Source organism: Ochotona princeps, chromosome 3, assembly GCF_030435755.1.
Source record: "Ochotona princeps isolate mOchPri1 chromosome 3, mOchPri1.hap1, whole genome shotgun sequence".
Lineage (NCBI taxonomy): Eukaryota > Metazoa > Chordata > Mammalia > Lagomorpha > Ochotonidae > Ochotona > Ochotona princeps.
In genome coordinates, this window is record NC_080834.1 from 115,153,400 (window position 1) to 115,178,911 (window position 25,512).

The following is a 25,512-nucleotide window of genomic DNA, read 5'->3' on the forward strand; positions in this document are numbered from 1 at the left end:
GCTGCATGAAAAAAAAAATCCTTTGTCCTTCCCAATGAAAGGTCTGATTCCAAGAAGTTCCACTGGAATACTTATAGGGTGAAGAGCATCGGCCATGAACTTCCCTTAATGTGTTCACTGTGAGTCAGATTTTAAGTTCTTGCCTCATCTTGACCATTAACTCATGGAATGACCCTGAATACCACTGTGCAGCTAGTTTTCTTATGTGCAAAATATTCAAAACCAGAAACTGGGCTAAATATCTTAAGGCCTCGTCCAGCTTTGTATAATTTGAGACTTCATGGGTTACAGCATTTGAACTTCTGCTTCTTTTGGCTCTTTGCTTAACTTTATTTTATTTTTAGTTGACAAAAGGTGCTGTGCACATTTTGGGGGTGCAACGTAGCATTTTAATGCTTGTATGCATTATGGGGTGATTGGATTAGGATGGTTGACCTTATCCATCACTTTGAATATTTATTTTGAATTTTCAACTGTATACTCACATTTTTCCCTTGAAACACAGAATATGAAAAACAACCATAGAGATATGAAGGAGAAAGGGCAGCTATGTTGATGACTGTGGAGCCCCTGAATCATTAGGGAAATGGGTCCTCGGGAAAGATGGCTACAAAAGCAGAAGAGGCAGAGATTTTTGCAGGAAATTAGGATTAGGAAGAATATGCTAGGACACAAAAAGCAAGGCTGAGGAACAGGGAGAGAGGCAGATCTTGTGAGAGAAGTCTAACTCACAGACAGACAAAGAACAGTGGCTTGTGGGCTCAAACATCCCACATCCCAAACCCAGCCTCCCTACCTCCTAGCTGTGAGATTAACATGTAACTAATTTTCGGCACACTATCCTCCTTCGTGAAAGATGGGTAATAGCAGCATGTACCTCAGGATGAAGTGAGATCACACTTGACATAGTGCCCATCCAAGTGGTCATTATCCCCTACGCGAGTGGAGACTTTGCCATCAAAGAAAGTAAGAAATAAGAATTGGTAGTACTGTGGGGAATCCCAGTGCCTATAAAACTGTGTCACATAATGCAATGTAATTAATAAAAAACATTAATATAAAACAGCAACATAACCACATTAAGACTTATAAACCAGTAAATATAGTGCAGTTAATGAATTCATTAATACTACCTCCAACTGGAATGCTTTTTGAAAAGTGCTAAGACAACTGAAAATTCATCTACTGTATGACCCAACTATCCCACTCCTGAGAATAAATCCAAAGGAAATGAAATATAAAAATGAAAAAAAAAAAAGAATCAGTAGTACCAAGATTAGGTGAAAGGCAACAGTAAAAGCAAAAGATAGTAGTCTACTTGCACAGTGGTGAAAGAATTCAAGACATTATCTCCCACACTGTATGCTCATGGCAAAGCAAACTAGTTGAGGAAAAGTATTAGCTGTTGTCACAGAACAATATAAAGAATGGAAAGGATGAGGAGAGTTTTAGAAGTTGGGAGATAGGATGGCTATTTCGGTTGGAATTAGGTATCTGGATGCAAGAGAATTTTAATCTCCCAGTTATGGTTTAAAACAAGAAAATGGGTAAAAAGGTGAAGATTTGCTTTGAAACAAATATCAGTTTGAGTTTCATCAGTAAACATCAGGTAACAGAGGTTACAAGGAGAACCAAAATATCCGACGAAAGTTACAGGGTAATTAAAACCTCCAAATCTTCTTAAAGTACTAAAAGCACACAGCTTATTGGGACAAGTCTCTTACATAAAACAGATGTTTATGCCGGAGAAAATGATCACTCCTGCAGGGAGGTGGGCAATGATTCTGCTAGGCCCCACCCTTCCCTGTTAGGTGGAATCCAATCCTTAGTTTAAAGCTCAAAGTAGGGCTTGGCACAGTAGCCTAGTGGCTAAAGTCTTTGCTTTACATGCAACAGGATCCCATGTGGCCACTGGTTCTAATCCCAGAAGTCCTGCTTCCCATCCAGCTTCCTGCCAGTTCATGTCCTGGGAAAGCAGTTGAGGATGGCCCAAACCCTTAGGACCCTGCACCCACGTGAGAAACCCAGAAGAAGCTCCTGGGCTCCTGTCTTCGGATCAGGGCAGCTTTGGCCTTTGCATTCACTTGGGGAGTAGATCTTGAGAGGATGATCTTGCTCTCTATCTCTCTACCTTTCTACATCTGACTTTCCAATACAAGTAACATAAATCTTAAAAAAAAAAAGACACTCAAAATTAAGGTGTAAAACCAAATGACATGGAGGTCAATGTTTGTCCAAAAAGAGAATTACAGTCAAATCTTGGTACCTATGATCAAAACAATGGAAATTCCTTGTGGAAATGGAGAAAGCACAACCATACAGGGCAGAACAAAATTAAACCAGGCCTATTTGCCAGCACATAAGTGGCAATATGCTGCTTTGCAGCATTGTACAGTAGCTTACTGGTTCACTTCAGGCTCACTGGAATCCAGTGCTACTTCATTTAAAAGGAAACTGCCATGAGATAGAGTCCTCACCATAACATATAGGAAAAGGACTATTGAAGTGTCTTCCCAAAGGGCAGGCAGGAAACAAAAGCTATAGTAATTGGAATTTCAGCTTCTAGAACTTTAACTGGACTGTCTCCACTGACAAGTAATTTGTTCTAATGTCACGAAATAATATTATACAATAGTTCTTTCTTTTTTTAAGATTTATTTATTTTTATTGGAAAGGTAGATTTACAGACAGAAGGAGAGAAAGAGAGAAAGATCTTCCACCTGCTGGTTCGCTTCCCAAGTGGTCACAATGGCCGGAGCTGAGCCAATGCAAAGATGGAAGCAAAGAGCCACCTTCTTCTGAGTCTCCCATGAGAATGCAGGGTCTCTAGGTTTGGGGCCGTTGTCAACTGCTTTCACAGGCCACAAACAGGGAGCTTGATGGGAAGTAGAGCAACGAGGGAATGAACCAGCACCTATATGCAATCCCAGCCCATGCAAGGCAAAGACTTTAGCCACTAGGCTACCATGCCAGGCCCTAGTTCTGTCTTTAGATACTCTAAAGTTGCACCATTTCTGTCCCTTTAGGTTCTCATTTAGACCTGCTGTTCTTCCATATTGTTCCCATAAACTTGTTATTTTGCTTAAATTAGTACGAGTTGGTTTCTTTCAGTTGCAACTAAAGAAACTTAAAAAGCTCAGTGCTCTTTCTCATTCTCTGATATTCTTCAAATAGTCACATAGCCAACTTCAGTTCTAGGTGTTCCTCTTTGGTCACTTCGTGTATTTACCCTCAGATGCCAACCACTCCCACAGCCTTAATCATAATCTCAATCCCAATGACTCAACAATGTCTATTTTGAAGCCAGGGATGAGGCATAGTAGTCTTCCCCAAAGTCAAATCAATTTTCCTTGGGAGTATGCATCGTCCATATTTTCTATCAAAATTAATACAATTCTCACAATTGTTCATGCTATAAACTAATTCACACCAATTTTCAAATCATTTGCCTCTCCTCTTCTTCACACTGCTTCACTACTTTGACCCATAACTCACTTATGACATTTCTTCCACTTTCCCCTGTAACTTTCTTTTTTAAATATAATTTTTAAATTAATATCATTTTATGATACAGCTCCATGGATCGTGGGATTTCCCTTATCCCTTCCCCAACTTCCCTCCCCACTCACTGAGTTCCCCTCTATCATTACAATAGTATGGTTCTTCATAGACAGCCATATGTCCATCATTGTGGGTACGGGCAATGACAGAAAGTCCAGAATCCTATTGTCAAGATATAGCAAACAGTTTCACTGAAAGTCCATCTTTGTCTGGAAGTAGAGATACATACTGCATTGTAGGCTCACATCTGGATATGATAGTCTCCACTACACAGTTACTCTACATCCCCTTAAATGAAAAGCCACAAAACAAAATCAACAACAGGAAGAAAAATAGAAATTTACAATGCCATGAAGCTAAATACCATGCTACTAGATATGATAGTCTCTATTACACAGTTACTATACATCCCCTTAAATAAACAGCCATAAAATGTAATCAAAAACAGAAAGAAAAAAGAAATTAACAACACCATGAAGTTAACTAACATGCTACAGAATAACTAATGTGTCGCAGAAGAAATGAAAAAGAAAATCAAGAATCTTCTTGAACAAAATGATGATACTGTATAATCTATGAGACAGTGAAGAATTTAATCAAAAGGGAAGTGTTTTGAAGAGACAAACCTGACAAAAAAAATCAAAATCTATAAGAAAATTTCCACTGATCTTTGTTGGTGAGATATGTCTCCTGTAGGCAACAAATAGATGGGCTTTGTTTTTTAATCCAGTCCACTAATCTATGATGTTTGATTGATGAATTTAAGCCATTTACATTCAGGGTTAATACAAATAGATGGGCTGACAACTTTTGCTTTTAGAATCTAGAATATGTCACTCTATTCTCTTCTGGCTTATAGAGTTTCCTGTGAGAGGTCTCCTGTGAAATTAATTGGCATTCCTTTATACGTCAATTGATTTTTTTCATGTGCACATTTAAGGATCTTTTACTTATGTTCAATTGAATAGAGCTTGATGATCATGTGTTGTGGTGAAGATCTCTTTTGGTCAACCTGGTTGGAAGGTCTGTGCTTCTCCTGGATATTTCCCAATTCTTTCTCTTGATTAGAAAAAAATTTCCGTATTATTTCATTGAATACACTTTTAATCTCAGTTTCTCTTTCTGCACCTTCTGGGACTCCAGTAATGTTTATATTTTGTCCTTTTAATAGTGTCTTTCAATTCTTGAATACTTTTATTAACTGGACCCAGCTCTGCTTTCAGCTTTTTGTTTGCTTCCCCCTCATGACAGAAAGTATCTTCCAACTCTGAGATTCTTGCTTCTGTTTTCTTCATTCTATTTTGGAGACTCTCCACTATATTTTTAGTTTGCTCCACTGTATTCTTCATTTCTGATATATCAGCTTTCATTTGATTAATTTTCTGTGTGACATGTTCCTTAAATTCCTTGAATGCCTGTATTATGTGCTTCTTATTGTAGTTAAGAAGTTTGATAACAAGTGTTTTGAATTCTGTATCCCCCATTTTCTTGATGCCTTCCTTAGCAAACTCTGAAGTTGGCATAGGGTTTTGCTGCTTTGCATTGGAGTCTCAGTAATATTTATTGTGCCTCTGTCTCTTCTTTTGCTCTTAGTTGTTGTACTTCTGGTTAGCAGATTCTTGTCCTTGGCGCAGGTTTTCAAGCTGTGTCACCCACAGGTCTACAATTCTATTTTACTACTTGTGGTTGGTACATGGCTCTTTGTTTGCAGTCACTTGTGCCACTCCCTCCAGTGAGAACCAGGTCTGGGTTCTTATGTTAGACTTCCACGATGGTCTCCATAGCCCCAGCTCCTGGCTCACCACTCTCCACCTCCTGTGATACCGTGCTGCAGCTGCACGGTTGTCTGTACAACCTTTCTCCTACTTCTGGTTGGAAAAGGCTCAGGATTAGGGAGACACCAGGTGTCCTATTTAGCTGGGTTATTGGTGGCACTGATCTTGCCAGAACCTGTTGGCCATTAGATCTGAGGGACACTTGGACCTATTTTGACCTGTATGATGTCAAAGTCGGCATCATTTTCCCTGTGGGACCAGTGTATCACACTGAGCTCAGTGAGTTTGCTCCCATCTCAGCATATACACAGCTCACTGTTATCCCTGCAGTCTTAAATCCTTTGCCGCACTGTAAGAAATGGCACCTGATGTGCCACTACTAGAGTTCTTGATCTGCTGGCTGTCAGGTCTGAGGGCTACCCAGACCTGTCTTGGTTGGAACCTGTAGAATGCTACGTTGTTGCAGTTCACTATCCAGAAATGAGTTCACTCCCAGCTCAGTGCATGCAGTCCTGCCCCATAGTCTTTGCATCCTTAAACAAAATGGTGCCCAAGATGGCTCTAGGGTCCAGACTTGGCTATAAAACCCATCCTGTTCCCGCACCACCATTCTGGGACCTGCTGCTCTGTCTCTGCTCCTGGTCAAATCAAACAGACCAGCAAGATGGGCAGTTCTTTGTGTTCACCGCCTGAGCTCCCAGTGAAAGTCCCTTCCCATCTTGTTGTTGGTGTAGTTTTGACTGCTGGTGTAATTCAGATGGCTGCTTTCTGAATACCACTGGGGTATCTGTCACTACATGATCATACCCTTGTTTCTGCTGCTCTTCTGCATCTGTCAGTCCCTGGGTACCCCTCTGCTGTTGTTCTGTCCTTTTCTATTTTCTGGAATGCGCCCTCTCTGCTTCACACTGGCTAATAATTCTCTGTCTGTTTAATGACCTCCTTACCCTATTCTGCCATCTTGATTCTCTCCCCTTGTATCTTTCTTGAGTCTGACTTCTCAGTCATCACTTTGTTCACCAAGATCATTATTTCTTTCTAATCAATTTCCTCCTTTCAGTGTTGCTTCTCCTTGTCAAAATGTCTCTGTATCACTAGAGATTATCTGCCTAAATAAAATATATTCTTGTCATTTTTCTCTAGGTACTGGTTCAAAAATATGTCTCTTGCCTTTGTTGAAAACTACAAACTCATTTTTTTTTTAAAGATTTATTTACTCAGGGGCCTGGCATGGTTGCCTAGTGGCTAAACCCTCACCTTGCATATGCTGGGATCCTATATGGTTGCAGGTTTGTGTCCTGGATGCTCTGCTTCCCATCCAGCTTGTGAGCTGGGAATACAGTAGAGAACAGCCCAAAGCCTCAGGACACTGCACCTGTGTGGCAGACCTGGAGGAGGCTCCTGGCTCCCAGCTTTGGATTGGCTCAGTTCAGGTGGCTGTGGCCACTTGGGAATGGAACCAGCAGGTGGAAGATCTTTCTCTCTGTCTCTCCTTCTGTCTGTAAATCTACCTTTCCAATAAAAAAAAAATTTAAAGTAAATCTTTTAAAAATTATTTATTTAATTACCTATTCATATAAAAGGAACAGTGACAAAGAGGGAAAGACAGAGAAAGATCTTCCATTTGTTGATTCACTCCCCGAATAGCCCCAACAGCTCAGCCTGCTTCAGGCTGAAGTCAGGGGCCAGAAACTCCAGCCTGTATCCCACATCTGTGGAAGAGGTCCAGGCACTTGTACCATCTTCTGAAGCTCCTCAAGTGTATTAGCAGGGAGCTGGATCAGCAGTTTTGACCAGAACTTTAACGCAGATGGTATGCCAGTTTCATAAGCAACAGCTTAATCTGTAGCATCACAACACCAGACATTCACCCCTCTCCGTGCAACACCCACACCTACTACTTGCAGTATATGATGTTGTCATAATTCTGTCAGCTGTCAACCTTTGTCCTATCATTCCCTTCATTTAAAATCTTCTCTACAAACTTCTTCCAATTGCCTCTTCTCATGTTTCAAATCCCAAATATCACCCCCAGACAGCAAATTCTACACCTTCTATACTAATGACGTCCAATTCAATAGCTAACAACCACACACAGCAGTATAGCCCTTGAAATGTGACTATTGTGTAGCAATCAATCATTCAGGGAGTGAACTACCTGGTGGGAAACCTCACTCTGCCAATCTGCCTCTCAAATACATCTATAAATAAACTTTTTAAAGATTTGATTTTTATTTGAAAGGCAGAGTTACAGGGAGAAAAGGGTGAGAGAGACAGTACGTGGGCACAAGACAGTCTTCCATCTGCTGGCTCACTCTCAAGTGAACACAGTGGCCAGAACTGAGCAGATCTGAAGCCAGGAGCCAGAAACCTCAAGCCTCTTCTGGATCTCCTCCATGGGTGCAGAGAACAAGGCCTTGAGCCATTTTCCTCTGCTTTTCCAGGCCATAAGCATGGCGTTGTATTAGAAGCAGAGCATCCAGTATGGGGCTCAGGGGCAAAGAGGTCACTAAGTTAATAAGTTGGCGACTAACAGTTCAGGTCACTGGCTGGCAAGATGGTGGCCAAGGACAGAGCCCTATGCGTGAACCAGGGCAGGAGTCACGTAGCTCCAAGAAAATACTGATTAACCAGGGCCATCTTGTTCACCTATCCCTGGCCTATGGGAGATGGCTTCCACAGTCATTGTCCTAGTAATTGGCTCCTGGTTTCTCCCCTCCTGGAATTCCCGAAATTCCCGGCCTGAGGCTATCCCTTACCCTATATAAGAAATTGAATTTCCCCAATAAATCGGAACTGCTTAGACAGAACCCCTGTTTGTCTCTTTATCTCTCGCAGGCGGGGAGGCTGGGTGGTGGGTAGCAGGCTCATCCCCTCTGGCAACGGGATACTAGGGAAATCTGTGGGGGAGACCTCGCATATCCAGGACTTCAACCAATGCCCATGTGGAATGTCAGCACCAAAGCTAGAACCTTAGCCTACTAGGCCATGATGCCAGCCCCTACCAATAAATCCGCTTTTTTAAAAAAATGGCTATTCTGATTTCAGATCTATTGTAAATTTAAGACACCAGATTTTGAATATTTAAGTTGGAAGAAAGAATGTAAAATATCTTAATTTTTATATTATTGCATGTGAAATATCTTGGAGATATTAGGTTAAACAAAACATACTGGATTCATTTTATGCTTTTTACTTACATCGACAACCACTATAATTTTGATTGGGCAGACCCTGACCACATGAGGAGGAGCTCCTTTCGTTATAGTCTATATAGTTCTTTCTGACTAGCATTTAGCTTATCTTTTTTTTTTTTTTTTTTTTTGATCTTGATAGGCCATATTGTACTTTTTTTCTCGCACTTTTTATGGTCCTGAAAGATTTCCCTGCACTTCCCCCCCCATTACAGGTTAACATAGCGTATTGAGGGTATAGTAGGTTTTACAGTTTTTCGATGTAGATCTTAAGTATTCTGACATTAATTGTTGGTTTATAGATTATATCACATTATCTTATTGCATTGGATACAGGTTGTTAGAGATTGCACTAATATTACAATATACAGGTACTATCTTCCAAGATCTTTGCACACTACATAGGAGATAGAGGGCTAATCTCCAGAATATACAAAGATCTCCAGAGAAACCAAAACACCAGAACAAACAAACTGCTCAAGAAATGGGCATGGGAAATGGGCAGACATTTCACAAAAGAACAAACCCAAATGGCAAACAAGCATATGAAAAAATGCTCAAGTTCCCTGGCAATAAGGGAAATCCAAATGAAGACAACAATGAGGTACCACCTAACTCCGGTAAGGATGGCACACATACATAATACCACCAACACTTGCTGGCGAGGATGTGGGGAAAAGGGAACCCTTCTCCACTGCTGGTGGGACTGCAGACTTGTACAGCCTCTATGGGAATCAGTTTGGCGAATACTCAAACAACTGAAAATCAACATACCATATGATCCAGCAATAGCACTCCTAGGGATATATCCAAAACATCTCCTACACAAGAAACCAACATCCACGCCTATGTTCATAGCAGCACTATCTACAATCGCAAAAACCTGGAAGCAGCCAAAATGCCCATCAATAGAAGACTGGATAAGAAAGCTATGGTTCATCTATTCTATGGAATACTACTCAGCTATTAAAAAAAACGAAATGCAGTTCTTTGTGGTCAAATGGGCCCGACTGGAATCCATCATGCTAAGAGAAATGAACCAATCCCAAAAGGTTAAATACCGCATGTTTGCCTTAATCTGAGATGAAAAGATGACAACTTGGAAGATAGTTTATCTTTTAAAACAGCTGCCTTGTGTCCCGCACAATGCCCTTATGAATTAGCAGCTGTCTTGGTCGTCATAGCAATTCCAGAGGTAAAGATAGTAAAAACATTATTCTGCATTCCTTCTCTGGGGATGTGCATACTCAACACAATTTACTTGTAATGCCCAAATCAATACCTGTGGTGCTTTCCAGATGACCTGTGAACAAGAACATAGATTTGAGTAATCCAATGCTTCTCTTCCCAGCTGAGGTCACCCTGACTGCTGTGTTTTCTTGCTTCAACTATCAAATTATAAACAGGTATTCTTCTCAATCTGTAGTGCCAGATTTTGGGGATTCTGCATAGATGTGTGTGCACACTCATAGACACATGCTTTTTTGGCCCTTTTGTTGGTGATCTCCCTGTTTAAAATGACCCCCAGTGTTGAAAACCTATCTATTGTCCCCAAGCACAACAGCTAGCCAATATCCTGAAGAGCTACTGTGTGCCTTCCAGAAAGTACCTGTGTTGGATAAACAACCTTCAGGCAAAAATTAGACACTATTGGTCATCAGCTCACTGCGAATGAGCCAACTGTGTTCAATATTCTTGAAACAAAAACAAGATCAAAAACTGACCAGTGAATGGAATATCAAGGTCGGACTATCATGGGAACCTAACCCTGTGTTCTAAACAATGGTTCAGAATTTGCTAATTCATTGTTCCAACAACTTCAGGAGAGAAGACTACATTTGTTGAATGATTGAATCCCAATCATTTGATTCAAGATCCAAATTTTATGTGATGAAATATCTGTTGGTAGAATAATTCTGGAGCTAACCCAGCTAGCTTTCCGTCTTGACTATGTGACTGGCTGGCTGTGTTAGTTGGGACAATCTACTTTTCTCTGACCTTTTCATAACTAAAAAGGCAGGTAAAGACAGATCTTCGTGGATGCCAGTGCTGGAGGAAACTTCTGGAATGAGGAAAATACTCGGCATCTGGATTACAGTGGTAGTTATGTGCCTGCTTTCAAAACTTAGAACTAAAACACATACATTATACATCAAAGCTGAGGTTAAAAAGAGCATTTAGAGTAAGCAAATAATGCAGGGGGTGTGTTGTGTGCGCTACCTACCTAAGCAAACCCCCAGTAACAATACGGAAGCTTGGCTTGTGTAAGGAAATGTAGGCTGGACTCAGGAACCCTGGGTTCTAATCTGGCTCACTTATAAACTAGGTAGAGGTTAGCCTTTGATTATGGGAATCACTTTATCGTGAAGGCTAAATTGGAAAGTAAGTGTGTGTGTGTGTGTGTGTGTGTGTGTGTACTGTAGTCATACAGCCACGTGAAAGCTGGGAATGAAATGGAACTGTGTAACAGGTAGCATATGATGTTAGGAATCTTGGCCTCACTTCATGCACAGTGTTTCCAAAGACAACCCTGTTTCTCACTCCAATGTGGTTTAGAGAGATTTAACATCCTTCTTCGAAGGAGCCGGTGCACTGTAGTTTATCCAAAGATGTTAAGGAAGCCCCCACTCACGGCAGCCGTCACCACTGTCTCACCATGGGAGCAGCTGGGTTCCAACTCCAAGGAGGAAATAGCAGAAAGTCAAAGCTTCGAGAACCTTCCACAGCCCTGCGAGTTCGTGGTGAATGCCCCTGCCTCACGGGTTCTGACCACCTTCACGTGGCAAGTGCCACACCAACCAAGCAGGGACCTCGGGGCACGAAGCTTGGCTCCAGTTCACACCAACGGAGACCTGAATACAATGTTGTATGGCACAAGTTTTTTCGACAGCGAGTTTAACCTCGGTAACTGTACTGCCTAGGGGAGCGCTCCGCACACCCGAAGTACACTAATCCGCAGCACGTGGGGTTGTCAGGGGGCTGTTCACCTGACTGGGCGGGACTGCGGGAGCGTGGTGGCCAATGGCAGCCCTCGAAGGCAGTGCTTGTGACGGCCCGGGGCCAATCGCGGAGGTGGGGCTCAGATGCGGGCGGGCCCAGGTGGGGAATGTGGAATATGGAGAGTATCGGCCCCATTCCGTGTGACGGCCCCGCCCCTCGCCTCGGCCCTGCCCCTCTTGTTGGCCCCGCCCCGCCCCTCGGCCCTGCCCCTCGTGTTGGCCCCGCCCCGCCCCGCCCCATGCCTCGGCCCTGCCCCTCGTGTTGGCCCCGCCCCGCGCTCCGCCCCGCCCCGCGCTCGGCCCCGCAGCTTCCACCGCAGCTGGAGGGTTCCGGGGCGGGTGCGCAGGCGGACGCCGCGGGGTGCACGGTGGATGCGGAAAGGTGAAACTCTGGGGAAAAAGCTGACTGGAGCTGGGACCGGAGCAGGGGAAGGGGGAAGGTGGTCGGAGGAAGAAGGAAAATGCCAGGGTTGGGGCCTGGAGGCGAACGCGGGACCCGCCGGGATGCAGGCCTTTGAGGAGCCGGCCGGGCCGGCTCGCGTGACGGTGTGACGGCCGACCGAGGGGCGCCGGGAGATGTGCGGGATGCAGGGCGTGCTGCACGCCCGCCGCCCAGGGACCAGGTCCTGCTGAGCACGTCCTGTCATCCAGCATCCTGCTTGGGGACGTGCGGCCTGGGCTGGGCGCCCTGCAGCGAGGATGCTGGCGTGGTTGCGCGGGCAAGTCCGTGCCTTGGGGCAGCAAGGGCTGGGACCTGCAGCCCCCCATCCCCGGGGAACGCCCGAGGCGTGAGTCCCCCACCCCCGGTGAGCTCCTGGGAGGTTTCCCTTCCCGCTGTACCCGTCTTGTGGCTGGAAAAGTTTGAAGAGGTCAGAGTTGGGAAGTGCCCATTGATCTTGGGTGGGAGTCCTGTAAATGCAAAAACGACAGACCCGAGATGCTGGGCAGGTCACTTGTCGGAGATGAGGTATTTCCCTGCCTGCATGCTGGTTATATTGAAAAGCAAACAAACTTTTTGCATAGTCCCCTGTCATCTCCCGAGCCCACGATGGCGGACGAGGTCGATTTCACTACTGGAGATGCCGGCGCTTCCAGCACCTACCCTATGCAGTGCTCGGCCCTGCGCAAAAACGGCTTCGTGGTGCTCAAAGGGCGACCGTGCAAGATAGTGGAGATGTCAACGTCCAAAACTGGGAAGCACGGCCATGCCAAGGTAAGCGCCCTTCCGAGGCAGCGGGTGGCCTCCGCCGTGGCATCGTCATTTAGGTCCTGACGTTACTGAAGCTCTTGTAAGAAGCAGGGTTTTGCTTTTTTTCCTTTCATGGCTGTAGATTGAGCCACTATCACTTTGAACACGTAATGTTTCATTGATCGAGAACGAATCTCTTGAATCTTAGTGACCTAGAAGATCTATTCAGATTGCAGATGTAAAAACATGTTTTAACAGTTCTGAGAAACCTAACTTAAGCTTTTTTTTTTTTTGTACTTAACTGTGTCTCAGTTGTGTTACCACCATATATATATTTTAGAAAGTTAAAATCAGACGACCTTGGAAGGAGGGGAAAGAGTCTGTCTTAATCAGTACTAGTATTCTGCACTTGGCAGAGATTAAGCAGGTCTCCGCTTGCCCTTTCTCAGGTTCACCTTGTTGGAATTGATATTTTCACTGGCAAAAAATATGAGGATATTTGCCCTTCTACTCACAACATGGATGTTCCGAATATTAAGAGAAATGATTATCAAGTGAGTACTCATTTCCTTTGACATAAATTACTTATTTCTTAAAGGCACAAATGCTTTCTGCTCTCAGTCCTAAGTTGGCAAAACCCAAGAGTGATTTTGTAGCTTTTTTCCTAGCCAATTATGAGGCGCCACTTACCTTAGAAATTGAAGAAATAGTGATGTTTAAACGGTGTTCCTTATCTGGGATATTTTCCAATTTTTTATTTAACATCCTTGCATTTTTAGAAGGCTGAACACTTCTTTTTAGTGTTTCTCAGACCAAGCAACTATATATTATAAATAAGTAAAATGTTTAATGAAATTACTATTCCCCCTGTTGTAAAATATTTTGTATTTAGATAACTCCCTCTTGAATGTTTAATTTCTCTTTTCTGATCAGAGCAAAGACTTTCAAGGAACAGTTTTTCCAACCAAGGTTTTATGCTAGTGAATATCAGATTTGATATTGAAAAGGGAAAGTCAGTCAAGAATTTTAAATATGAAGAATCAACTGAAGAATTTACAAAAGCTATGTAATTGTTTTACTTATATTCGATGACCCTACTGTGACCTTTTGTGAAATTTTGTGTATTAACTTCAAATTTTAGTTACATTTGTGCATTTGGGATATCATGTTTAATGATAGCATTTTGTTTGGAGTATTGATGATAACCAAACAGTTGACCTCATGGTTGGTGGAAGGTCAGATTCATCAAAGCTTAAACAATTTTTTTGAAGATCTTCAGTTTCTATATCAAGCCTACCATATAGTGAACTATTTTCTGTATAATTTATGTAAAAAAAAATGCAAGTTTGACAGATTTGTTATATTCAACTTAAACTGATTTCTGCACCTTCTATTGTATGCGTTAGTAAACCGTGTTGCTGTCGGCTGCAATTTACCAATGATTTCCTTTTGCTCTTTGTCCACATACGAACATATCTGATGTACTTTGAATCCAGTAAAGAGTTGTATATTTTCACTGTTTTATTTGAAATTGTTTTCTAGATTATTTTGCACCGTTTATAAAAAGTTGAATTATCTTAGCATGAGAGCAGATGGGTTTTGTTTTTCCCAGTCGGTAGACAGGAGATCGGATCGAATCCTGCCACTTCCTAACTAGATGCTCTTGGATCAGCACTCAGTCCCGCTGAGCCTTGTTCAGCAGAACAAGGCAGTGTGAGGATTAAATAAGTGGGAAGAAAACATACCTTATAAATAGATTGATAGCAAAATGCAGTTCTGTTGTATCTCCTCCTTGCCTGTGTAAAACTAAACTCAAGCAAGCCATCGTTGTTGGATCGTTCAGTTCAATGAGATGTGTACATACGTGTCAATGCAGCTGTGGTCATTTGGAATGGTAAGGATGGGGCAACGGACTAAGGCTGGGCATGGAAACTCCTTTTTTTCTTTTTTTGCCAATTATTTTTTAACCTCCCTGAAAAATGTGAATTAGTTTGAATATTACATAATCTTGGTATTCAGTCATATTGCAAATGCTTTTGCCCACTCTATGTTTCGGTAAGACAGTATCAGCAATTCATATGATTACTACCATATTCAGACAGTCCAATAATTAATTGGAAGTCAAGACTGAACTCATGGAAAAATGTGGCTTGATTGTGATTTGGGTAAATAGTATGATTTAGACTAGGATGGTATGAACGAGGTAAGAGGGGCTTTTGCCTCATTTACAGACTTACAAATACAGCAGTACTAACAATACCAAACCATTTAGGAGCCCAAGGCAGGAAAGAAAAATCAGTCATTTTGACCTTGTCTTTATTTAATTTGCTTTTAAGTCTCAAGATCATTTTCAGGAGGGTAAATCCTTTGTTCCATTGTCTCACACTGGTGGCTCTGGGCACTGTGTATCAGCCACTCATTTCTTTTTTTTTCTTTTATTTGAAAGGCAGATTTTTTTAAAATCAGGTTTTTAAAAAAAGATTTATTTATTCTTATGGGAAAGTCAGATACACAGAGAGGAGGAGAGACAGAGAGGAAGACCTTCCATCTGATTCACTCGCCAAGTGGCTGCAATGGCTGGTGCTGAACCCATCTGAAGCCAGGAACTTCTACTAAGTCTCCCACACAGGTTCAGGGTCCCAAGGCTTTGGGCCGTCTTCGACCGCTTTCCCAGGCTACAAGCAGGAAGCTGGAAGGGAAGCAGAGACTCCAGGATTAGAGCTGGTGCCCAGCACGTACAAGGTGAGGACTTCTGCCACTAGGCTACTGTGCTGGGCCCTGAAAGGCAGATTTTATAGAAGAGAAGGAGATATACCTTTACATCTGCAGGTGCATTCTGCAAATGACCACAGTGGTTGGAGCAGAGCCAATCCAAAGCCGGGAGCTTCTTCCAGGTCACATGGGTTCAAGAGCCCAAGGACTTTAGCCATCCTCTACTGCCTTTCCAGGCCATAAGCAGGAAGCTGGATCAGAAGTGGGGTAGCTGGGTTGTGAACCAGGATCTTTATGGGATACTGGCACTGCGGGTGAAGGAGTAGCTTGCAACACTATTGTGCTAACCCCTTGTTTAAATTTTTGATAGCTATTCATTGTGGAATTTTTGCAGCCAAATTTTAAGAAAACGTTGCACCTCGGTGTTGTCTGATCACTGAGGGCTTTGCTTTCTCCTTAAGCCGAGTCACATGGTTCACCCTGGTTCTAGCCCTTGGTATATGCGTAGTCCATGCACTGTGGTCCAGATCACATGTACTAGCTCTGTGATATCAGGTGAAGTTACATAGCCTTTCTTGCCACCATTTCTTTTTTTGTAAACATGGAGCCATGATTGATAAAATCTTTTTGGGATCATTTTGGTGCTTAATTAGTTAATACTTCGAACTGTTGGTGGAGGGGGGCTGGGGCTGTGACTTAGCAGTGCCAGCACCCGTAAGGAAGCTGGTGCAAGTGCCAGCTACTCCACTTCTAATCCAGCTCCCTGTTAATGTACCTAGGCAAACAATGACAGATGACCCAAGAGCTTGGGTCCCAGCAGCCACATGGGAGACCCAGATGAAGTTCCTGGTTCCTGGCTTAGCTAGGCCCAGCTCCAGCCGTTTTAGCTATTGGAGAGTGAACCAGCAGATGGAAGATCTCTCTAACTCTCTTTCTCTACTTCTCTCCCTCTAACTGTGCATCTCCGATGAAATAAAATAAATCTTAAAAAAGAAAGTTGTGGAGATTAAAGGTAATGCAGGGTACATGTGCAGCAGTACAGCTATTCCAAAAAAAAAGAGATCATTTTTAAAGAAAAACAAAAACAAGCAGTGTATGGTTTAACACGTACTTAATGTTCACATCCTATTCATTACTAAATCATATGGAATACTTGTTCATTTAATGAGGTCAGAGCTGGGAGTTTTTCTTGTTGTATTTAATCTGCCACTTTTCCTTGATTAAAATCCCACTCTGCTATTGAGCTATATATAGCCCCTTGTAGATGCTGAATTCGGTAGTTCAAGTGCCGACTTGGCAGTCAGCAAAGGTGTCGTATATGTAGCGATCGTTGTATAAAAGCAGAGCTTGAGGTGAGCTCATTGATTAAGATGCTGGTTAAGATACCTGTGCCCCGCCTGCATTCCCATTCAGAGTGTCTGAGCTTGTCACCTGGCCCTGGCTCCCAGTTCCGGCCTCCTGCTGACACAGACCCTGAGAGACACAAGACACGTCACTAGTTCCGGTACACTGCTTCCCCTCCCCCAGGTCGGAGCACTGATTGGCTTCCTGGCTCTCAGCTTTGACCCTGGGTCATGGCAAGCGTTCACAAAAGAACCAGCAGATGGGAGCTGGCTCTTTCTGCCTGGCTGTCTCTCTATGTCTCTGCCTCTCAAATGAAGCAAACAAAACTTTAAGAAAAAAGAAACGTGTCAATAAAAAGTTTTAGAAAAGTAGATCTTTGTTTAGGAAAAGAAACATTCATATTTATAGTTTTAATTTTATGTATTTTAAAATAAGTTCACGATGAAAGAAAAATTATCTCCTGACTTCCCTTCTAAGATTAGCTTAGATTAGAATTGCTGATTTCCATTACTTCTTCTAAAAGTACTTATACTTGTGTGGGACCCAGTGACGGTGTAAAGTATGAACACATATAGACACCTTTGGAAGCCCCCAAATTACCAAATATAGAAATGCACAGATTCTAATCATCTCTTGGATATTATTTCTTTAGAAAATTCTGTGTTGTGCACCCAATTACAAATTAAATGCCTTTTCTGCATTTCCTGAAGTTTTGGTTACCATTTGAAGACTATTTTCCAAAGGAAAACTATTTACTGCAGGATATATTAAAATATATACTGTGGAATTTTGAACAATTGGTGAATTGGCAAAACTATCACTATTCAGTTGTGATATAACCTTCAGATAAGTGTTATGTTGCTAGGATAATGTGTGTTGAGCCTTAGTGTAACAATTTAAAACCACAATGGCAAAGAAAGTCATGATAATATAAATTTCTGGAGCTTCAACTTCCAGTGTTTTTTTTAATGATTATTATGGTTTTTACTTGTTCTGCGGGATCCTTGTGTTTCCCACTGATAGAGCAGCAGATCCCAGTGTTAAGCATCAAACATTTTGCTGTGGGATCATTAAGGATAACGAAGAGAAGAGCCACTCACTACCTTGGATTCCTGACGTGTGTACTCTACCCATTGGAAAGAGAGCACAACATTCTATTTTAGAATATATTGTAAAATAAAAAACAGCACCCTAGGCCTAAAAGCATCACAGAACATATGCCTTAATGAGTTTTTCATAGGGCAGTCCACATAGCCTGCCGTTTTGGAATGATGGCAACATGAACTGGTGAACTTTGTTAAAATTGGGTTAGTATGCTGTAAAATGTGTTGTTTGTCAGAAGTGATGTCATGTGAGATACTGTGGCAGGAATGAGGCATTCTGTAAGTCCAGAGGGGATTTGTACCATAGACAGGTGAGAAGGGCAGATCATCCTGCATAGTAACAGTTGACTGCAGTAAGGATAAGCCACTGCTTCCTTGGTCCCAGCAGGGGTACTGTGTTGTCATGTTGCTAGCTGCTTCTGTGTGAAGTGCTCGGTCGATGTGGGCAGTCCAACCAGCCTGTATGCCATCAAGTGCTTTGGACGAAACCAGTGACAATCGCAGGGTCTCATTTGTCCATCTAATTATTGCAAGCCTCATCTGTCGCAGATACCTTTTGGTAAACAGTCATCTGGACAGAGCATCCATTTGGAGAAATCTGTCAACATTCCATGTACTTTATTGCACTTTATTCCTTGGACTTTATTGCTGGCAGTTTTCCTCTCCTGGTTTTTCAGTGGCCTTGACTTTGTAGCCCAACTCTTAAACATTGCCCATGTTCAGTGTAAAGCCCCAACTCTGATTCTGTCTTCTTTTAGATCCATTGAATGATGTTCTTCCCATCCCCTCTTTTGGCACCACCTCTCAGTGAGGCCATCACATGGTTAATACCCATCTTGAGTTTTTCTATCAATCAGCTGGTTACAGGGAAGCCCCTATCCAGCCAATGGAATGATTTGAGGGAAAAGAATCCGTAGGGGAGAAGGCGCTCGCTGAGTTTGAGCTACCTCTCACACCAGCTGTCTGTGTCCTCAGGACCAGCATGAGGTGATCTCCTGTTGCTGCTTCCACTTGCTGATGGAGCGCGGCTGTGCATACCCACCTCATGGGCTGGTGGGTCAGATCACACCCCAGTCAGTTATGATGTTGTTTAGGTTGTATAATAACAATGTCTCCTAGGGACCAGCAACTATCAAGTAGCAGTTTGAGAGTAGTGAAAGAAAAGAAGGAAAACATAGAACGGAATAGAGTTTCTCTTTAAGAAAAAGTCTGATTGGAAATACGTTGAGAAACAAAATATAAATTCAGAAATTAGGGATGAAACGGACCTGTGATGCTGACGAATATTCTCCAACATTCTGCTATGTACCATCCTTCCCCCTTTCCTGTGCTTTCTTATTCTGACTCCATAGTGAACCAGATCTGGGGTCACTACTGCCTCGTTCCTTCCCCTTGAGTTCACGCTTCACCTCCTTAGCTTATTGGGCCTCCAAGAAGGTCAGGATTACGATACTCTTCCTAGAATTTTGATCTATCATGGCATGTCTGTGTTTTACTGTGGACATTTTCAAAGTACAAGTGTCATGAACCTCACATAGCCATCACGTAGCTCCTGTAATTACCAGTACATGGCAAGCTCACTCAGCCTGTATCTCATACCATCACCACTCCGCCCTAAAAAAACTAATGTCATCAAAGAGCCCGTGATTATTCATATTTTCTTAATTGTATTTTTAACAATTTTTGTTTCGATTTTTGGAGGTCATCGATGGTAGTGTTTATTTTTAGCATTTTAGTCAAGACCCAGTAAAGTCCACATAGTAAGATTGATTGCTGATTCTCTGACTCTCTTAATCTAGTAAGTTCTGCCCTCACACATGTGTGCTCGGCAGCTCTCTCTTACTCTGCATTTCTGGTGAAGGGAGTGGATCACTTTCTTTGCAGGCCTTCCTACTGTCTGGGTTTTTCTAATGCGCGTCTTGGTCATTTACATGTTCCTCTGTCATGTTTCCGGGAATGTCGTAGGAAATAGAGACTTGATCAGATCCAGTTTAGATATTTTATTTTCTTCTTTCTTTTTTCAACCAGGCTACTGCATAGGTCATGTTGTGTGGAACCACCAGTACATAATGCTGCTTTTTTTTTTTCTACTGTTATCAAATTTGTCATCATTACCACAACCCATTAATTTATTAAGGCAGACAAAGTAGTAATCTGACATTCTAGTTTTTTAGGCCAGAATGCTTCTATTAAATTACTTCCTTTCAGCCAAATTTTTGTTTTCCTGGAGATACAGTATATTCATGTATACTTAAAAAACATGTGGAGAATGGAATTAAAATCTAAGATCATTGGGTACAAAACATATTGAAACCCCTGAATAGTGGTTTTTTTTTTAAAGATTTTATTATTATTGGAAAGCCGGATATACAGAGAGGAGGAGAGACAGAGAAGAAGATCTTCCATGCGATGTTTCACTCCCCAAGTGAGCCGCAACGGGCGGGTGCGCGCCGATCCGATGCCAGGAACCAGGAACCTCTTCCGGGCCTCCCACGCGGGTGCAGGGTCCCAATGCATTGGGCCGTCCTCGACTGATTTCCCAGGCCACAAGCAGGGAGCTGGATGGGAAGTGGAGCTGCCAGGATTAGAACCAGCACCCATATGGGATCCCTGGGCTTTCAAGGCGAGGACTTTAGCCACTAGGCCATGCCGCCGGGCCCTGAATAGTATCTTTATAAATATTTTCCATGAACGTTTTAAAGGCCCCCACCTATTAGTGGATTTCAAACATTCTTCTCACCAAAATAAACTAATTAGCTCAATTTCCATGGAGCTTCTGAAGTATTCTAATATTGTGTATGTATACACAAAAATAATAGGGAGCTTGATTTTTTTTAAAAGATTTATTTATTTTATTACAGAGTCAGACATACAGAGAGGAGGAGAGACAGAGAGGAAGATCTTCCATCTGATGATTCACTCCCCAAGTGAGCTGCAATGGGCCAGTATGCCCCAATCCGAAGCCGGGAACCAGGAACCTCCTCCAGGTCTCCCACACGGGTGCAGGGTCCCGAAGCTTTGGGCCGTCCTCAACTGCTTTCCCAAGCCACAAGTGGGGAACTGGATGGGAAGTGGAGCTGCCGGGATTAGAACCGGCGCCCATATGGGATCCCGGGGCTTTCAAGGCGAGGACTTTAGCCGCTAGGCCACGCCGCCGGGCCCACAAATAGGTTTTAAAAGCTGAAGTTCAAAGTAAATGAAATTATTTCATAGGTCATCTTCAGTAAATGCTAAAAACTAACATATTTTGAATGCTGGTCATTAAAGAGAAAGAATCGGGCCCGGCAGCGTGGCCTAGTGGCTAAAGTCCTCGCCTTGAACGCACTGGGATCCTATATGGGCGCCGGTTCTAATCCCGGCAGCTCCACTTCCCATCCAGCTCCCTGCTTGTGGTCTGGGAAGGCAGTCGAGGACAGCCCAAAGCCTTGGGACCCTGCACCCGCGTGGGAGGCCCGGAAGAGGTTCCTGGTTCCCGGCTTTGGATCGGTGCGCACCCGCCCGTTGCGGCTCACTTGGGGAGTGAAACATCGGATGGAAGATCTTCCTCTCTGTCTCTCCTCCTCTCTGTATATCCGGCTTTCCAATAACAATAAAATCTTTAAAAAAAAAAACAAAAACCTATTTGTGTCTCGATTAATTGTGGTTTTTAACCTTACTGATTCTCCAATTGTTCTAACCTTGACTGTGGGAGCTGATTCAAGCCCAACAAATGGTCCTTGACAGTTACTTGTTATCTGATACAACAGCTTGCTCTGCTTTCATCTTGTGTACTTACTGATTGGGATCTGGAATTACCCATTTTTTGCAGGAGACTTGCATTTTTTTGATAGATGAGCTACCGCATTTGGGTACCAATATAATATATGATATTAAGGAACTTAGTATACCAATAGAAAAGAGAATTATCTCTCATAGATTTTTTTACTCTGACCTGCTTGGCATCACAAAAATGTTTATTCCATGCTAAAAAGAGAAGATTGCTTAAAAAATTATCCAAAGGTGTCAGATGAAGAAATTTGTTTAAAAGTGAAATACAGGGCCCTTGCAACTAAAGTCCTCACCTTGAACGCCCCGGGATCCCATATGGGTGCCGGTTCTAATCCCGGCAGCTCCACTTCCCATCCAGCTCCTTGCTTGTGGCCTGGGAAAGCAGTTGAGGATGGCCCAAACCCTTGGGACCCTGCACCACGTGGGAGACCTGGAAGAGGTTCCTGGCTCCTAGCTCCTGATTGGTACAGCATCAGCCTGTTGCGCTCACTTGGGGAGTGAATCATCGAATGGAAGATCTTTCTGTCTCTCCTCCTCTCTGTATATCTGACTTTCCAATAAAAATAAAAGAAATCTTTAAAAAAATAAATAAAAAATTAATGTCTTGATATTAGAAAACTAGTTATGTAAGAATATAGATGCACACTTGCTTTGGGAAAATTTTAATAAGACAGTAACTTAAAGTATCAGATTATTTATTTGTATTCTTTATTTCTCCATAGCTTGGGTTTTTTATTATTGAAAATTTCTGATGGTAATATTTTTAACAAGACATGCAAAGTTTATCAATGTACTTTTACTATGAGCTTTTATAATGTTTATGCATTTTTATCACTGAAGCATTCTATGTATTCTACCCCACAGTTTAATTTATGGGTTCTTAATCCTTATTTCTTTACATAATGGTGGCTCGTTTTTATCGAAATAATAATATTATCATCTTGCTGCTATGGTTCAGTCACTAGAGGCAATGGAATTCTTTAACTCTTAAAATAGATTAGTTGCGCCTCAGGAAATTGCTGAAAGCAGAAATGGGAAAGATTTGTCTTGTTAGCATGTGGTCGGCTTAAAATGACTGCTCTATCTCACCTCCCTGGCTCCTCCTCTCTCACCTCCCAAATGCTTGAGGGACTAAGAGGTGAATGGACAATGTTTGCTATCGTTTTCGTGTTTTCTTTCGTTTAAGATTTTAGACGTGGGCAAAAACTCAGATCTTCTGCAGTGGCTGGAGTGTTTGTGGGAAACCATGGGTGAATTTGGTAGATGGTGTACATGGAAGAGAGCCTGGAAACTCTAGAAATATCTCAGTAGTATGTCCGGGTTGCGTCATGGGACTGAAGTCAGGAGCATGTCTTTGAAAAGTCCTTATGCATGTTAGCAGCTGTAATTCTGAACAATTGCCTTTTATAGAATCATCTAGAATCCTTGCCACACCGATAGTGTATATGTGCTTTTGGAATACATGTGTACATGGTTTTTAGAATATATATTTTCCCGTTCCTGTAATGGACAAATTCTGTTATTTCAAAATTGTGTTAATGTGCAGTATGCATTAATGACTGGGTTTGTTTCATTCATGTATCAGTAAGCTCCTGTTTGGATTTTTTTTTTAAGGTGTTAGTAGTACACTAGAAAACAAATTTTCCACTTAACCGTTTTTAATCAAATTGTAAGATGCATTGTTAGAATGATGAAAAATTGAAAAATACTCTTGTGCCTTTTCAAGGGAAATGACTAATTACAGTATATGCATGCAGTTGTGTAGTTGTGTAGTTTCTGTCTTGGAAGGGTTTCTAAGATGTATGCGTAAGTGAAAACATTTTGCTCAGAAGCGCTTGTGCTATTCCATTTTTTTCCCCAAAGCAGTCATATTTGTATCACATACCAGAGATAAGCGCTTCTGGACACGCCACGAAGCCCAAGCCACCCGAAGTGCAGAGGTTGATGCTGGGAGGGGGAGGGGTGAGCACAGCGAGCAGTGAGTGCACTTCACACTTGAGTTCTGCGCATATTTTATATGCTTGTATTTTTAGCATTTTCAAGCACCAAGAATATATTCATGTTATATTACTGCATGCTTATACAATTTCCTGTGGGCTGCAGTTTAATCATGGAAGCAGCACAAACGAACAGCTATGATCTAATCGGTGTGAATGCTACGGTTTCTTCTAATAGCTGATATGCATTCAGGATGGTTACCTTTCCCTGCTGACAGAAACTGGTGAAGTCCGTGAGGATCTTAAACTGCCAGAAGGTGAACTAGGCAAAGAAATAGAAGGGAAATACAACGCAGGCGAAGACGTACAGGTAAAGACTTAGGAGAGGTTGGTTTACATCATTTTCTAAAATCTTTCCTAACTAATCAGCATAAAACACCAAATAGGAAATAGTTTTAAAGTGCTGCTGCCAAGTGTTTCAATTTTTCATCTCTGTAAGGTGACCCGTTGCCAAAGAAGGTGTCAGCAACGCTCACTGTTTTCTGTGTGTCTCTGTCAGCGCTCAGTTCGTTTGGAAGACCTGTATGTGAGCTAGAGAGAAGCAAGCACAAGGAATGCTGGAGTGGAAAAGATGTGTTTTGTCTTGGCCATAGCTTTGAGAACACAGCTCTCACTTCCCCTGTTCCTTGCATATTACCTTACAAACTCAAAATTGGAAACTTTTAATTTAGAAAACACTGATGGAAGATCATTTGTTTTGAAACACACTTTTCCAAAGTCGATATGCACAAAGCAATCCACAGATATGCATACCGCTGTACTGTGTAAAGAACTAAATGGGTTTTTCTGTATGTATTACTTTCTGCATAACCTTTTGCCTTTTTTTATTCTCTCTCTTCTAGGTGTCCGTCATGTGCGCAATGAGTGAAGAATACGCTGTAGCCATAAAGCCCTGCAAATAAGGCGGGGCAGACCTCAGGCCTGAATAAACCGTTTAGGCCTGGGTCAATTGCAGGTGTCAAGTTTGGCTTTAAGTAGCCACCAAAGCCATGGCCTTCATCAGCCACCTCGGTTTTGTTTTTTTGTTTGTTGGGCTTTTTTTTTTTTTAAACTGTGTTGACATTATGCTGGGTTAGTTTTGTAAGTAACTGGCAAATTTAAGAAAATAAGATATATGACTCTTTTTCCTTAGTTTTGTAGATCTCTTCCCTGTAACATTCCTGTGGTTTTCAGTATGTGACTCCAAGAAACAGACAAGATAGCTTCAGGAAATATAATTTGTGTGATAAAATTATTCTGTCATTTTTTTAGTTAATGATAAGTAAACCAGGGTTTGAAATCAGCATAACATATAGTGGTATGACAGTGCCACATTAGGTTGATTTGCTCTGTATTAATTTCAGACTTAATGGTACAGAATCTAAGAACTGTGGATTGGAATTGTCACTATGGCAAAAAAAAAAAAAAAAACTTTTTAAAAAATTCATGTTATCAGGCCCGGCGACGTGGCCTAGTGGCTAAAGTCCTCGCCTTGAACGCACCAGGATCCCATATGGGCGCCGGTTCTAATCCCGGCAGCTCCACTTCCCATCCAGCTCCCTGCTTGTGGCCTGGGAAAGCAGTTGAGGATGGCCCAAAGCTTTGGGACCCTGCACCCGTGTGGGAGACCTGGAGGAGGTTCCTGGTTCCCGGCTTCTGATCGGCGCGCACCGGCCCGTTGCGGCTCACTTGGGGAGTGAATCATCGGATGGAAGATCTTGCTCTCTGTCTCTCCTCCTCTCTGTATATTCGGCTCTCCAATAATAATAATAAAAAAAAAATCTAAAAAAAAATTTATGTTATCAAAACTGTCAGTTATCTTGGTGGGCATGTGCAACCACATGTTTCCCTCCACCATATTCTCCTTGGCAAATCTGAAATAACCATATAT

General features: G+C 42.3%; 1 protein-coding gene across 1 annotated transcript; it reads left to right on the forward strand.

The window, feature by feature from the left end:
* The first annotated feature begins 12,562 nt into the window (after positions 1 to 12,562).
* On the forward strand, positions 12,563 to 25,057 carry EIF5A2 (eukaryotic translation initiation factor 5A2). The gene is made up of 4 exons (XM_004591306.4): positions 12,563 to 12,742; positions 13,168 to 13,272; positions 23,821 to 23,952; positions 24,485 to 25,057. Exons 1-4 carry the CDS (start codon positions 12,578 to 12,580, stop codon positions 24,542 to 24,544), a joined length of 462 nt encoding a protein of 153 aa, XP_004591363.1. The 5' UTR covers positions 12,563 to 12,577; the 3' UTR covers positions 24,545 to 25,057.
* Positions 25,058 to 25,512: the final 455 nt, after the last annotated feature.